This window comes from Cervus elaphus, chromosome 3 (genome assembly GCF_910594005.1).
Source record: "Cervus elaphus chromosome 3, mCerEla1.1, whole genome shotgun sequence".
Lineage (NCBI taxonomy): Eukaryota > Metazoa > Chordata > Mammalia > Artiodactyla > Cervidae > Cervus > Cervus elaphus.
This window is the reverse complement of record NC_057817.1, coordinates 49,348,229-49,365,876: the sequence shown is the minus strand read 5'-3', so window position 1 is coordinate 49,365,876 and position 17,648 is coordinate 49,348,229. Positions and strand designations below refer to the sequence as shown.

At 32.2% G+C, this 17,648-nt stretch overlaps 1 protein-coding gene across 4 annotated transcripts in view; it reads left to right on the top strand.

The window, feature by feature from the left end:
• The window catches only part of USP15 (ubiquitin specific peptidase 15), a 123,693-nt gene that overhangs the window by 67,868 nt on the left and 38,177 nt on the right, over positions 1-17,648 (top strand). For 3 of the 4 annotated variants that reach the window (XM_043888355.1, XM_043888373.1, XM_043888386.1), the window contains 2 exons: positions 7,460-7,546; positions 13,164-13,308. In XM_043888355.1, the coding sequence (XP_043744290.1) occupies positions 7,460-7,546; positions 13,164-13,308 (232 nt within the window). The remainder of the gene's footprint in view (positions 1-7,459; positions 7,547-13,163; positions 13,309-17,648) is intronic. The other variant, XM_043888365.1, reaches the window with a different exon arrangement.

The following is a 17,648-nucleotide window of genomic DNA, read 5'->3' as shown; positions in this document are numbered from 1 at the left end:
TGAGATACAACCTGATAGCCATCAGAATGACAAAACCCTAAAAGGGTGCTAATCAGAAGTGTTTGGGGAGCTGCGGAGACGACTTAGGTACTGATGGTGGAAGTACAAACTAGTACCATTCTATAAATCAGTCAGTGTTGAATTAAATTAGGAATGCTTAATGCCTCTGCCCTCAATGGAAGTTTTTACACAGGTCCCTGAATATATTGTGCAGTCTTTGTAGCTGCATTGTTTGTGATAGTGGGGATTTGAAGGCAGCCTCGCTAAATATCTTTTTCTGGTAGAATGAGTAAGAAAAATGATGATGATGTACTGTGGAATGCCAGTGCAGTAGGTAGAAGTAACTGGTGAGATCTTTAAAACTGAATAAACTTTAAAACATACAGTTAAGAGAAAAACATAAAAACGAAATGAAATTTAACTTAGTATCATTTAGGTGAACTTGGAAGAGAACATACTATCTAAAATTATAATATTCAAGAACATTGAGAAGGCACCTGAAGTGGAGGAAAATAGTACAGATTACGGGGAAAAAAAGTTTGAGGAATTATCATTTACAATTGAAGTAAAGATGCAAATTCCTTTTTTCTGGATAAATGCCAGCGTTTTTTAAAAAGTGAAATTCTGTGTATTCATTGAAGTTATTATATTATAACCACATGTGACTTAGACAAATTCAGTTGTAGCAGAAGGCATGTAATTTTAAGGTCCTCAAAAAAGAAACTTCAAGATACTAAAATACATAACAGCTCTAACACTTAGAATTGTCATCATATCTGTCGGGAGACAACCCTTGGTCCTCAGCATGGTATGAAGATGCTGGTTTTAATAACCACCACTAGTCTGGGGTCTGTCCAGTGCTCATACTGCTTCGCACATAGATATTTCCTACCTAGAGTGTCAAAAGCCAAGGAAAAAATCATTAAAAGCTGTAATGTGGTGATGAAAGGAAGAGTCACCTGTTGAGTTTGTTAAAACACTGTTACCTAAGCCCCATCATTTGAGTTTCTGATTCAGTAGATCTGGGTCGGGCTAGTGAATTTGCATTTCTCATAATAAGCTCATAGCTGATTCTAATGCTGTTGATCTGTCACACTTTGAGAAATTCTGTAGATAATGTTTCTTAGTATGTATTGTGTGAGCCACTATAGACAGAAGTTTCCACAGTCCTCCCCACCAGACCAGCGGAGTATAAATCTTTATGAGGGGACTCAGGAATCTGAATTTTAGGTGCTGCTTATGAAAAAGAAAATACAAGAACACCACTACAGTAGGCATTGAGAGAAAGCATGTTAATATCTAACTGTCTTGACTTTTCTATACTACTGAAAACTAACTGTTCTGAAGGACCTAAAAATCATACTACGCCCATTTCTATCAGAATGGAGACAATATATCCTGACCTGAGGAACTGCTAAATACAAAAGCCATATTGAGCATAAAATATAATTTTGTTTAAAACATGGTAGTCCCGTTTATAAAAATGTATTAACATATGACAACCCAAAATCTAATTGGAAATCTTAAGAACCTACCTAAAAATTATTCAGAAGTTTTCTATTTTAATCTATTCAGATTTGTCTGCTAGATATCAGTTTATAATTTTATTTTTTCATCTTTATATTCATGCTATATTTTTTAAAAATTGAGATGCTTAGTTTTTTCCAGAACTTGGAATTCTAATCTAGTTCTTAAGTATCTAATTTCTTAAAACTGCTCAAAAGCACAGTATTTTCTAATAATATTTTATGAAAGCTTCAACCATTGTAATGTTTTTTCTGTTGTGTTAAATTTGACTATCTTTCCAAAAATGTTGTCATTGGTTAGATAGTCTAATTATTCAATTGGAGGTGTGTAGCTAGTTACAGCTTCTATTTTTAAAAAATTATTTTAAAGTAGAGTAATTGTAGAATCCTGTGTGTTCCTAAAGAGAGGAGAAATCTAATCAATAGATTACCCCTTACTCTCCAGAAAATTTGTTTAATGTTAACACCTTATCCCTTAGTTAGAAGCAGTATAACTTGATTAATTAACTAAATTGTACTGTTACTTTTTTCTGCATGGTTTCATTTAGGTATAATTGTCTCAAAGAGTGCTTTTGACAGTACTAATGTTTTGGAAATTAAAATACCCATATTTTGCTGTTTTTTTCTAAAATAAGTAAATATTCTTGTAAAGGTAGCATGAGAAGTTGTTTTAATTCATACATTTTCATTAATTGCTCAAAAATACTGACAAGAGATGTGTAATTAAGAATCTGTTGAAAAAAAATAAGGGTCATTGATGACTGAAGAGGCAGTTTTCATAAGCTAGAAAACATTTGGAGAAGAATCCAAAATCAACCAGGTAAGACATGACAGGTTAAAATAAATCAAATAGAAAACTAAGCCAGTGGTTCTTAACTCCGATGTTGGCCCTCTGCCATCTGTATTGTTCTGATTAGCAGAATTCCAAGTTGGTGACTGAGCACTAAGTATAAACTTCATCTTAGTGGTATGTTAGTATTTTTACAACACTGTCCCTGGATGCTCTGCTTGGAGAGAGGAAACATTTTATAAATAAAACCACTGCATACTACTTTTTATTTAGGATAAATAATAAACATCTAGGTGACTGTAATAATTGTTTTTGTTTTTTTTTTTTACACCAGCTGTTTTGATTTTGTATCTGTTTAAATATAGATAGAAAAGCCTAGCATATATTTTTTTTAGGACTTTTTATGTGGAATATTTTGTCAGATACCATATAGAGCAGTCAAAATGAGAAGCAAAAATTAAGTTATGTGATGCAACTTATATGTAAATTTTCTTAAGTTCTCTTTTGTGTAAGTATTTAACATGCCGCCTGACATGAAAGGAGACACAAGGCAAATTGCCTGTTGAATTGAACTCATCTGTATCTCACAGCAGTCAAGGTGCTTGATTTTTCAAGAGATTTAAATTTTTCATTTTCTCTAAGAACTTAGTTTAGGATGATTGTTAGAAATTGGGAAAGTTAAGATCAGTCTTGTTTTTCTTAACAATTTTTGTTTTTTAATGTTAAATTTTAAAAATTTGGGTTTTATGTCATGTTTGAAATAAAAGTTTTAGATATGTCAGTGTCAGACTTAATTTCTCTATGTTTTCATTGCTAAATATATATTAGATTTCCATGTATGTTGAATATTTAGGTAAAGCTGTGTTTTTCTGTTCAGGTAAGAATTTCAGCTTGGCCTTGAATTCAGCTTTTAGCTGAAACACTGGGAATAGGGGAATTAAAATACTGCATTCAGTTGTCAGGGGTGAAGTTTAATTTTCTCGCTTCATGAAATCAACTCAGCTGTGCTATTGTTTTACTTTTTTCTGTCTTGTTAAGAGATGATTCACTGTCTTACATTACACTTAGCCCTAACTAGACAAAATGAGTTTAATGCCAGATAACTGGCTTAGCATCTAGTTTGTGCATAATATTCTAAGCATTTTTTTTTCATTCATCTCTTCAGAAAGCTATTAGTGCAAAGTTGCTAATAAGCAGTGTGATTTTCAAATTATATCAAAGAAAGAGTTAGTGTTTGGGCTATAATCCACAGATTGACTAATCAACCCCTAAATTAATTCCACAAATACTAGCTAGATTGGGCTTCGTGTAATCTAGGTCAGAAGTTGGAATCACAGTAGATAAGTGATCTATTAACAATAATGTGTGTATCAGGATTTTAAAAGTTTTTTCAGACTTTTCTATTTACCTGTGGACCACATCCATCCAGCTCTGATCTCTATGCTCTTTTAAGAGTAAGCTCTCTACCAGTGGATTTATCCGAGTGTTTCCTTGACCTTGCTTTTCCTTCATTATCGACTCACTCCTGTGTATATAAATGCCTTGCATACTGCCACACATATAGTAGACACTAGTTAACATTAGTTTGTGCTTTTGTTTTCTTTTCCAGTATCATTTTCCAAGCTAACCTATAGATACATATAAACAAATCTCTCCCATCTTTAAAAACAAGACCATCAATTTCCTCTGAATATCATTTAGTTTTTCTCCCTTTGATAGCCAACTTCTTTAAAAAGGCAGTGCTTACTATTCCTTATCACATATTCAGGATTTAGCAGAGTCCTTATTGAACTTCTTAAAAACCTAATTTATTTGATCTCTCTCTTTAATACTTCTTTTTGATAACTGTCTCCTAAAGAAATTCTCTTATTTTGAAACCATTATACCAGCGTTTCAGGACTCTGACCAATACTCTGACTGGCTGGCTCTCTTCCTTTCCAGGGCTGCCTGCCTGTTTTTGCACGTTTCGTACTGCACAACTCCGGGGACATCATTCACACTGTAATCTATAAAAGGCCGTCGTTGGCACTGTGCAGTTTGACCTACCATTGTCTTTATACTATTGGTGCAAATATCTACCCAGGGAAGGAGGGTCAGACAGTGTTCAAATAACATGTTGGTGTTTTTGTGAAAATAGTTTTGACCTCATGGACTGCTGCCTGGAAAGGATCTTGTAGCCTGCTCGGTGTCCATGGATTGCACTTTGAGAACTGTTTTCTGAATCTCCAAGACATGTTGCCTGTGCCCACTCCACTGTCTTACTTCTCACCTTTGTTGTTCTTATAGTCTCCTAAATGCTCTTCCAATCTTCAGTCTCTTTCTGTTCCTCAAGAGTTAACTTTCTAGAATACAAATTGACTATGTTGATACTCTTAAAAAATCTTTCAACATGCCACAGCACAATTGGATAAAATCCAAATTCCTTCAGAGGACATAAGAGGTTCCTTATTATCACACCTGCCTTACTAACTTCTGTTTCTGACACTGTATACTTCTTATTCTTTCAGTTAATTGATAATTCCCTAAATGCATCATGATTTCTGTAGCCCCACACATTTTCTCATACTGTTCTTTCCTCCTAGAATACTCTTCTAGAATGTTGCAGTGTCCACCTGCCCTTCCAGCTGTGCACAGTTTAAAATTACTTCATGTTACTACCCACAAAGTTTGACTTTGTTATAGTTTTAAGATTTGGTTTCGAACTGACACTGTTTTGTAGGTTGCTTGTTTCATTTCTCCCTGTTAGAATAGAGCTATTTGAGATCAGGAACTTTATCTGTCTTTGTATTGCTAGACTTAACAGGGACAAGAAATCCAATACTGTCTTGGAGTAGAGTTGCTAATGAATAGTAAAAACGCACAGATGGGCAGAAAAAAACGTTACACACACAGACACACACACACTCCCCACCTGCATATGGGCTTCCCTGGTAGCTCAGCTGGTAGGGAATCTGCCTGTAATGCAGGAGACCCTGGTTCAACTCCTGGGTCAGGAAGCTCCCCTGGAGAAGGGATAGGCTACCCACTCCACTATTTTGGGGCTTCCCTGGTGGGTCAGATGGTAAAGAATCTGCCTCCAATGTGGAGGACCTGGATTGAATCCCTGGATTCAGAAAATCCCCTGGAGAAGGGCATGGCACCCCACTCTAGTATTCTTGCCCAGAGAATCCCCATGGACAGAGGAGCCTGGCGGGCTACAGTCTATGGGGTTGCAAACAGTCAGACACGACTGAGCGCCTAAACACAGCACATATATACCATATATATAAGTATATGTGTGTGTGTGTGTGTGTGTGTGTGTGTGTATAGGCATTTCACATGATGTATGACCGTAGCCATATATAATAAATATGTTATAATAAAATCTTTATTTTCATAACTTTTACTATAAGGTTCAAGGGAATATTTCTCTTTCTGTATACTTGAAAGCTTGTAGTGAGTTGAATTAAATTATAGTCAAATGGATCGCATTTTGAAAAATTAACCTCCTTAATTCATGATAAGTTAGTTTCAGTATTTTTAGTTTGTTTCCCTGATTTAGCATTATTAATAGGAAGGCAAACAATGCCAGAATGTTTCTTTTTCTGTACTATTAACATTTTAAAATAAATACCTTAAAATATTAGTATTTATATTAAAATTGCATTTTAAGAGTGTCTTCTGCATTGTTTTATATTAAAACTTGGTGGTTGTATTTTTTGTTTTGAGCTTAGTACAGTTAAATAAAATCTTGTAAAGGTCTTCTGTCAGAAAAGCAGCTAAATAGAAGTCCCACTTGATATAATCTTATCTGTATATAGTCAACAACAAAAAATCCTCCTTTAAAATGAAAAAATTTTACCAAGATTTCATAAAACTTCAAAAGTTAAATAACATTTTTATATATGAAAGAAATTTTTATTACCCACCACTTTGCAAAATTCAAATTACTAAAAAACAAATATTATAGATTATATACTTTCCTGTTCATTGACCATTTTGCTGTTCATTGTCACCTGAGTAAAAGAAATAGAATAATTTTTAAAACAGTAATCACTTTAGGCCTCACTAATTTAGAATTTCTGATGACTAAGATACTGGACTGAAAGTATTAACTTCTTGAGGCCCTACAGCCCATGGCCTAAATGTTGCCTAGCAAATTAAATTTGTGTACAAAATTACAAGAGAAATTATATCTTTCAGAAACTTCTAAGTACTTTAAAGTAATCGTTTGTATATCATGGATTTGTTTATTATAAATCATGCCTTCAAAACATAGTTGTTGATTAAAAGCCATTAGTAATTGAGATTTCTCCAAAAAGATTCTGAACTAGCGAGGTGCATAGTATATAGTCAGATTTATATCTGTTCAGTATTTGCAGGGATGAATTTGGCCAAATATTGCTTCATGGGATTATGTTTGGAATTCTCTTTGCTCTTTTATCCCTCTTGCCTTACACTTCTAAAACAGGTAAATCCTCTGATATCTGTGTTGTGTTTAATTAGAATGCCATGGTTCCTACTGGGGGCTTCCCAGGTGGCTCAGTGGTAAAGAAGCCGCAGGCCAGTGCAGGAGATGTGGGTTTAATCCCTGGGTTGGGACGATCGCTGGAGGAGGAAATGGCAACTCACTCCAGTATTCTTGCCTGGAAAACCCCATGGCCAGAGGGACCTAGAAGGCCACAGTCCATAGGGCTGTGAGAGTTGGACAGGACTGAGCAACTGAGCACGCATGCTCGGTGCCCACTGAGACTGAGTGGGTTTCTTTAACATGCTTCCTTTAAAAACTAGTATTTTAATTCCACTGATTTAAGAAAATTATTGATTTTTTTTTTTTTGAAAATTATTGATTTTAAAATATTAGTAGTGGTTACCTGAACTCAGAAATGGGTGTATTGTATTAGTAGATTTATGAGAATAATACCGAGTTTTATATTTAATTTGATAAATTTCTTTTGAAAATAGTTCCCTTATATACCATTATTTTTTATATGAATGAATACATCAGAAATTGAAAACCAAGGGATGATGATTTTGTCATAAATCTGTTTTCCAGCATTCATTTACTACATACATTGTCATCTGTTAGTTCTTTTCTTTATTTCATAATTAATTTCAAAATTCAGCATTTTTTATCTAATTTAACATTTTCATATTTTTAAAGGTCCCCAGGTGCATCCAATTTTTCAGCTTTACCAAAGATCTCTCCTTCATCTCTATCAAATAATTATAACAACATCAACAACAGAAAGTAAGCACTGAATCTTAAAAACTCTTTGTTTAATTGATCGCCCTATTGTGGTTGCAAAAAATCTCTTGTATCTAAAATTCAGAATAAAAAAGTCTTAATGCATTAAAATTGATTTTCTTTTAAATCACTGGTCAGTTCTTCTAGGAGTAACTTCACAAGAAAGCAAGCAGAAGTATAAACTTCTTGATTTAATATATATACTGCAGTAATTTACTAAAAGAGAAATAACGCACTTTCAGAATTTTATATTCTAAATGTTAATTATTGACATATATAGAAGTCTGTTATAATTCAAATTTTTAAGAAGAGTATGAATTTCAGATGTCATTTTAGAACTAGACATGTAATCACAGACAGCATATGGTGTTTTTTTAAAAGTGTGTATCTGTGATTCAGTTGGAAGGTACAGTCAGTAAAATTGAAAAGTGTATACAAATTCTTACTTATGAAAAAGGCAATTACTTTTTGTTAAATAGCTTGGAGAAACAATTCCTTTGCTCTGCCATGAATAATACTCAGAATCTTGGGATATATAAAAATTGCCTGACAGTGTGTGCCTTTGAATATATTGCTATAAGAAAAAGAATTGAAAGTCACTTGGTATTCACAATAACATCTGACATGGGTATATTGCCTTAAAAATTGACATGGTTTTATAGGAAAGGATAAAAATAAAGCTATAATTAGTCTGGTCCATTATGGAAAGAATTTTAATCCAGAAATGATTATCATCCTTTTATTTCTTGGATGTATACATTGTCACTTCTATGTTAGATTTACAGTGGTTATGTAATTAAATATTTATGCTGCTTGTCCAGTTCATAAATGACATCTGATTATTCTAGAGAATTAATTCAAAAATACTTGAGACTATTTGTGAAATACTCTTTTAAAAAGCACCATTAATTGACTTTATAGGTTTAATTAATGTTCCCTTAAAATTCTTATGGAGGGTGGGGCTTGATAAAATGATTCCAATTTTAACATACATCTGGATTATAAAAATATAAGAATAGCCAAAATAACTTTGGAAAGGAAAAACATTGAAAATGATTAATCCTGTTAAATATCACAACCTGTTACAAAGATAGAATTCAAACAGCAAAGTACTGACCCAGTAATACGCCTCCAGATCAGTGGAATAGAAAAGACAGCTCAGAAACAGACTTTTATATACAAAAGAATTTAATGTGATCAGAAAGTATCAATATTCTAGACTAATAGAGAATGGGCAGATTATCCAGGAAATGCTGTTAGAAAAATTAGATTGCTATTAAAAAGTATTAATTGTCAGGTATATAAAAATTAAAAGGCAAATAAGTGAAGAAAATTCTTGCCAGAAATGGCAATGAAGGGCAAATATTCTTAATAAAGCAAGCTTATAAAAATCAGCAAGGAATTTTTTCAGATGGCTAGAAAAGTGAGTAAATGATGTAGCTGGGCTGTAAAAATAAAAGAATTAAACATTTTAAATGTTCAAATTCACTAACTAGAGATAGGTAAATTAAAACCATAACCAACTCCATCCACTTCCCCCCACCTCCATCGCACTGGGAAAAGTTAAGTGATGATATATTTTCTTGTAAGGATTCTGTTTGACTGGTTGGAATGTTAGTCCAGCTTTTCTAGAAAAGAGTTTGCTATCTGTATCAAGATTTAAAACATTTATTCCTTTATTTCAGTAGTAACAAGATATGCACACTATAGTATAATAGCGAAATATTGAAGACACTGGATATCCAAAATTGCAATGTAGTATGTTCTCTTCTATTCAAAAATGTTTATTCTCAAGCAAAAGAGTGAAAGGAATCCTCCTATAATCTGGTTTGTATTTTACATAGTATCTTTTAATTCATTAAAAGTAATTTTCTCATAAGAGATAAAATATTATTTGTGTTTCTGCCGATTGCACATGGCTCCCACACCTACTGTAAAAGAATTTGGTTCCATGTGTTTATAGTTATTCTGTACATGTTAGTTATTCTATACGTGTATTTATAGTTAGTTATTCTTTGGAGAGAGATTTTTTAACATTGTATTGAACAATGTTATAGACTGTATTGAACATAGACTGTATTTTGACCAGAGCAGCCATATTAGTACATGTGGTCTGGTGCTTCTGTGTTTGTCTTATTTCCTTCTCATAGTGAAAATATGACAATACAGTGTGATTTCAAAAACCTCTGACTGGAGAAAACATTAAAAAGGGGAATTGGGAGTGGTTTCTTAAATTTAGAACATGAATAATGATTCTACTCCTATGACCAGATTATGTTTTTAGCTATTTATATTTGTCTAGACACTAAAATAGTCCTTTCATATTGGAAATTTTAGTAGTAAATAGTTGCTGGTACCACTTAATGTAAAACTTCTCTTTCTTAGTAAGGAACAAAATTTAAACATTTATGAAATGAGTTTTTTTAACTTGAAAAAACTTGAATTAATGCTGTCATGTTTACCTAAAAGGTTATCGCACATAAAATTTACTTCTTGAGTTTCTTTTCAACTTGTGGAAATAAGTAGCTGCTTAAGACTTCAGATGGAAATAGCACGATTTCTTTCATTGAAAGTATGTAAAATGGGTAGTAACATTGTTTAAGTACATTTATGAAACTTCATGTATGTGGCTATACACTACGGTGAAAGTGCATGTTAAAATCAGTAGTTCTGACATACAAGTTTATATGGCATTTATTTACAAATTCAAGATTTAAACTGATACATTATTAAGATACAGAGTTTTCATTTTTAGAAATAAGAATATTTGTTATAATAGTAATAACAAAGTGTACTTGGAATTATTTAAGTTTAATAAAGGTTAAGTTTTTATTAAAGACTAATATTATGCCTGAATATTGTTTTCCTTGTAGTTTTCTTATTAATTCATACAATATTCATTATATATGTCAAAATCTTTCTTTTCACTGCATTTTCTTCTGTCTTGCTACATTTGCTTTGCTATAATACTGCCTTTAAAAATAAATCTCTTTAATGTATTTATTGTCTCAAATCGTGGCTTTCCACATCAGAGCACATTCTGTTTTTCTGTTAATTCATTTAAAACTCTTTTATTTGCAATGGAAATGACTTTGTATAAGAGATTAAGCGATGAAAAGGAACTGGAACTAACGACTGCCAGAGCTAGCTAGTGATCTGGCTTTTGACAAGTTACTTGGTGGAAGCATCATTTCATTAACTGCAAAGTAAGCATAAACTTTTAAATGTATATTCATTTAAGATGATAGATTTTTAATACATAATTAATCTAGTATAGTATTAAAATTCTTATTAAGATTCCTGGCAAACTCATTTATTTTTGCAAAGTAGCAAACCCTGTGGGATAAGGACTAGTTTACAGTCTTTAGAAAAACAAATAGCAGAAGTCATCATGAAAGGTATTGAAGCTGTCTTTTGGGCTTAGGTTTCCCTGTTCTTTGCTGTAGTGTTTAAAGAGCTGCTGGCTTTGGTATTTTCCTCAGCAGACTTTATTTGATTTAAAGAGCACAAAAGATGTGGATTATAAGTGACCAATGAAGACAGTATTAAAATATTTTTAATTTGTTTTCATTATTATCATTGAGCATCTAGACTAGTATCTCAGTCTTTGGACAAGGTTTATACTTATCCTGTCACTTAAACTAAAATGCAGATATCCTTTAAGTATTCAGATCTTAAAAGATAAAACCAAACACTGCTTTTACATATGAGTTTTGTATTCATTTTTCAGTAAATAGGAATCCCTGTCCCAGCAAACTCCATCCTCTTGCCTCAAAGAAGAGTTGAGTTTTCAACACTTATTTGTTATTGGGGGTAGAGGGGATCTGAATATGAATAGCTTATAAATGTGCTTTTAGTCTTTTCACTTGCTTGGCTGTCAGTGTGGATATGGGTGTGTGTGTGCATGAACATGCATTTGGACATACTTTCCCTCTGTATTGTGACTTGTTTTATTATAATTTTATAGCTGATATATATAATTACATATATTAAATATAGCAATTATAAAAAATATATTGTTTTTCAACGTGTTGAAAATGTAGACCTTTTATTTTTGTAATGTATAGCAGGCCTTGATTTTAAGCACGTCTTAAAGGGAAGAAAGAAGAACACAATTCAGTTTTTCTGTTATATATCCTAGAAGTTAGAGTCAAGAATCAGTTATTAAGTGAATATATATTGAATTGTTGACAGGTGCCTTGGACTTAGTTACTGGTAATAAAAATTATAAGGCTAGTGATCTTCAAAAGATGCTTGAACCCATTTTTTTTCCTTTAACTTTAGAACAAGTAAATAGCTACCAGTCTATGAAGCACTTCTTTGGACCCTGCTGTTTTTAAGTTTAGGGTAGATTAATTTTTTAGTATAAGAGTTGATCTTTTATTTATGGTGAATACAAAAATATTAATGGTATAGCATTATGTGTATAATTATTGGTTGATAGGGTTTTGTGTTGGGGCATATTTGTTTACTTAAGGTTTTGTTAGAACAGGCAGTAGTACAGTTCATTTAAACTGTTGTAATTATAAAGTGAGAGTATAGAAGCTACAATGGAAAGTTATTTGAAATTACAAGTAAAAACTGTTTTTGAAAAAATAATACCAGGAATAAATTGTAGCCAGTTGAGGTTATCAGAGTTAACTGATTTACCAAGTTTATTTGTAATAGTGTGTTCTTTTATTTGTTTTTAGCAAATGAACTTGATTCTTGTTTAGGTTTATCCAAAGCATTCATCATAAATAGCTTATAAGATAACCTATTAAAAGTTAAGAAGCCATTATTTTCCACAAACAAATTTTTAATTACATGTAAAAAAAGGGAGGAGTCTAGCTTATTGATTTTCTTAGTTCTTTATAAAATTACCCTGATTCTCTAAAGGTTGACTATTACATCATTTTTTTTAAGATTATTATCTATTGTACTCATCATAGTACATATTATCCTGAAGTTGTATTTATCTAGTTAAACAAATTGCTTTAATCTAACAAGCTAGAAGATTCTTTCTATAATATTAATACTGAAATGTACTTGCTTAGAATCATTTCAGTTTTGCATACCTAATCATCCCACACTTTTTTCTGCATTTGCATACTAGATTTTGCTAATCTAGCGTAGAATACTATAAATAAAATCTTCAGTGCATCAGAACAGTGATGTTGCAGAGGCCCTGGAAATCTCTGCTCTTACCTGTAACTAAAACACAACTCTTCCTGTTTCTCTTGTTCCCACTCTATTACAATAGCAAGATGTAAAAGGGACATAAATGAGATGATTTATTGCTGCGGGTGGTGTTTAAAATCTGAATTTTTCGAATTTGTTGCAGCAGTGAGGAACAGAGCAAGCTGTGAAGCTGCTCCAGTTAATGAAGTGTAGAAAGATATAATGTGGTTTGTATTGGTCGGTGTGGTATATGATACAGTGATTTTATTGATTGAATGAGAAATATATTAATTAAGGGGATTGTTGTGATATAGGTTCATGTTAGAAGTACCTCGGTTAGGTACTTTATAAAAAAATTAATAACTGACCACCTGTCTCAAAGAGGTTTAAAGTACTATGTTCATTATAACTGTATGATGATAATTGTGCATTATGAAAAATATTTTGTTTTTTCTTCCAGTGTGAAAAACTCAAATTATTGTCTCCCATCATATACCGCTTATAAGAACTATGATTATTCAGAACCTGGAAGAAACAATGAACAACCAGGCCTCTGTGGCCTAAGTAACTTGGGAAATACGTGTTTCATGAACTCAGCTATTCAGGTAGGTCTTTCCAAACAAAGTGAAACTCCTGTGCTTTATGGAAACCAGTAATACAGGAGGGATAGAGTTGGGTTTTCCATGTCAGAACTTGAGTATTTTATGTTTGAAGAGCTTTTGTTTTCATGGACGCTTGAAGCATGCACATTTGATTCATTCTGATGCTAGTAGTAGAATATCTTATGCTTCTCAGTTAGGTGGCATGTGATTGATTATCACGTAGTAGAAGATGAAGTATAAATTCATGGGAAAGTATAATTCCAATCAGAAAATACCAATCAGAAAACCTAGCCTCTCTGAGAAGAAGAAAAAAACTAGTGAGATCTCTCCTTTACATGAAATCTCTTATTTTTTAAGACATGGATGGAAATCTCAGAAAATGATTTTTATGGTCACCAGTGTTCCACCTCTTAAAAAAAAATTATTTTTAAATCTTTTTTTTTTTACTTTAATGTGAAATTAAGATTTTAAAAAATAAAATTTAATGAAATTTTGTATACACATTTTAATAAATCACTTTCCCTTAATGCTCTTTCAATTTGGGGATATAAGAGATCACTGCCCTTTTTTCCCCTTTGTCTGTTCCATAGAGCTTCCTTTTTCTTCCTATTGTCTGTACCTTCTTCCAATTTTACTTGTGAAATACTGATATCTTTGATTTAGAAGTAACAAGATCTATATATACTTGAATATCATTGTCACTGTGCATAAAATTAGAGCTGGTTATTTTATTTCCCTTTTAAAATAAAATTTTGTGTTTCAAAGAGCCCAAGATAATGGTATACTATTTTGATATTTGAATTTTACCTACATTTGTCAAGTCTTTTGTTTTTTTTTTTTCCCCAATTCTGAATTTTATTTCTAAATCTACAGTGTTCTGTTCTCTATTCAGATTTTAATACTGAATCTCCTATGCCCAGGAACCACCCTCCAAAGATACAGATTAAACACAGATGTAGAGTGATAAGGACATACTCGCAAATCTTTTTGACTATCTGAAGAAAGTATAGGACTCTCTTTCATTCAAAATTCTAAATAAATAATTTGTACATTCTCATTAATGCACTTGTTTCCTAAATTAACCATTGTCTTTATAGCATTCTTGAAAAATTAGAGTTTAGCCATCATAACTCTTGACCAGGAGTTGGCAGCTTTTTTAAGACACACACTAGAGTGTGTAAAATTGATAAATTCCAGATATCTTGGTTTAAAGTTGAGCCAATCAGTAAATTGTCTGCTCAAGCAGATATGTGTAGGTTTAATAAACTGTTCCTTTAAACCTACTTTGATGAGTAATACTGCTTATACTTTAATGTGAATCACTTTATCCAAATTTTTTTTCTAGGATCCTAGCAATTGTTAGACAATTTAATTTTAAAATATTTTGTCTTTATTTTCCGGAAGAAGAGAAGGGTAACTCATCTGAAAAGAACAAGCCAAAACTACTGTAATCCTGACAGTTTAATTTGGATAATAAAGTGCATGGGTGCTGAGCTTTCTGAGATAGGGACAGGCAGACATTGCCATTTTGTTTCTGTGTCTGTTGGATTACTCTGCCTAATCACTGAAAAGTCATATTTAGCACCATCTCCGGAAAATGTTTTATATATATAAACAGTGGTTATATCAGTATCAGAAAACCCTTTCTCATATCGCAAGTCACATTAATTTTTATACAACTGCTTATCCTTGCATTACCAAAATTATTTTCATTCTGGAGTCTTGATATCTTGAGGTCTTTTGGGTTTTGTTTTTGTTTTAACATTCTAGTACGGAAAACCAACCTTGGTGATTTTTCATAAGGATTAAGAATAGGATTTCAGTAAAAATTTTAGTTGCATAAGCATAAAAAATTTGAGTCCGTTAGAAAAAGAATTAGTGTTCATGCTAATCATTCATGCCAGAGAGTCTCTGGCTTACATTCAAACTATATTTCTTCTAAGGCAATTTTCGTTTCCTGTGCCTAATCAACTTTGTTGAGCTAGATTTGGCATTTGTTGAACTTCCTTGTGTATACTTAAGGGAAAAACTTCATTTTGCTACTTTATTCTTCTGTTGAAAGTTTTATTACAATAAACTGGTATACCTGATGCTGACTTCTCTTTAATATATTTCACCTTTTGTTTCATTTCAGCTGAGATATAGACATGAGGATGAGGTTTGTTAGGGTGATAGTTTGTAATTTTCTAATAATCATAAAAGAGAAATTTTTCATGAAAATTTCAACAAAGTATTTTAAAGAACTACTCTCGTTAAAATAAAACTTTCCAAGTTGGGGAAGAGAAAAAATTAGTTTTAATTTTTGCTGCTTTTGAATTTTAATCTAAATTCAGAATTAGAAAAGCTAGTACTTCAGTTATATTTTCTTAAAGCATCTATAATTTTTAATTGCTTTGGATGTCAGCTTTGAAATAGAAAATTCACCATTTAAATTTCCTTGTAACTTCTGTGAAATGAAAGATAGTTCATTAACTTCAATAAATATTATAAAATGAATTTTCTACTGATAATTTGAATTGTAATATAATCTCTTATTAATTCAGTAATTCTAAAAGATATGAGTGGACATTAGTACATTAGGCAGTGTAATTGTTGATAATATCTTTAAAAATATGGGTGCAAAAGCATAGCTATTTTTTCTGTGTGAGCATAGGTTATGCTTAACCCATCAGTAGCCTTGAGATAATTAAATTAATCATTTGTGATTAAAAACTAAGCAGCACCAATTTGAGTGTGATTTATATTATCATTGTTATTCAGTTTAAAAATGCTGAGACTCAAGATTTTCTCTGAATAATGGTATGGATAAGTGTTAAATTTTTCTGGTGAATATAGTGCTGCCATGTAGTTTGTTTAGCTAGTTAATATCTGCTAGACGTCAAACATGTGGGATACAATTAAACTTAGGTCCTGACCTATTAAGATTATAGTCTTAATATTGTAACTTTCAGATGTTTTGCTTTTTAACATGAAAATCTTTTTTGAATTATTACTGTGAAAACTTTAATTGTATCCTCAGCAATTAAATAGATACAGTGAAGTTGCTTTGGTTGGTTGAAGTGCCCAGAGTCCTGTCTGCTTTTCTCCTGTATAATGGCCCTAGGAGCATGCTCATGGCATCCCAGGACTCTAAGGACTAGTTTAACATCTCTCCTGCTAATTAGCTGTGCTACCCTGTATAAGTTATTTCTACAACTTATTTTTCTCCTCAGGTGAGGAAAATAATATCAGTAGTCCCCTTATCTTAGAAGTTTTATGAGGATTAAGTGAGTTGATGACTATAAAGTTCTTAGGATAGTGACTGGCACATCATAAATGAATAGACATTAGGTTGATATTATCTTTTTTTTATTTTAAGGAGTTAAGCAGAGTGACTGTGGGAAAATTCTACCATCCATAGTCCCTGTGTTTATTTTTTCCCCTTTCCTACAAGTCTTATTCCACTTTGTCTGGACCTAGGGAATGAAGAAAAAATTGAATGTACTTTTAATTTTTTTGTTTTTGTTGTTTAGTGTTATTTCAATAATGATATTTTATCATCTCCATTTCTGAGCTTTGTTAACTTAGTTCTCCTAGGCGTACGGACTAAGCAAGGGATATAACAGCCTAGAACTTTTCACGAATAATCAGTGTGCAGGAAATTTAAAATTCTTGAGTTCAGGTAATCTCTGGCCTCAGCCTCCTCAGCAGTTATGATTATAGGCATACATCACTGTGTTCCAGTAGCAAAATGAGTTAGCAAAGTAGTTTTCCAGCCCTTAATATACTACTCCATTGAGAAAATGTCTAGTTTTTTAAATTTGCATTTTTGGAGGTAATTTTAATTAGCATTAGTTGAGTAGATTTCAGGAGCACTCCAACCCTTGTCTTTTTCATTGTCAAGGCGTAGGATGCTCATGATTGGCTTCCTGGAAGAAGCAGCTCTTCAGATGGATTTGAAGCAGGGGAGTGATATGGTCTTTTCCACTGGAAAGCAGCATGGCGTAAGATGGTTGTTTTCAAACTCTTTACTTGAAAGTAATAGGGCTTCTTAAACAGACACTAAGAAGTCATAAAAAAAAAAAAAAGATGATAATCAAGGACCTATTTTTTATCCTTTGTCATAAATGTCAGTTGGAATTCCAAATGTTTTTAAAGTCAACTTTCTCCTATGATCTGTTGGGTTAGGTAAAAAGTTATTCTGTAAATTCCAAAGAATGTTGAAAGTTTCCAAAGAATATAGAAAGTTGAAAAGTCTTTTTTTTTTTTAAAAGACGTAATTCAAGAGAAAGAGTAATATTAAACAGAAATAACATTCTTTTAAGAAACTGGATTCACATATAATGCAAAACTGTGAAAAAGTC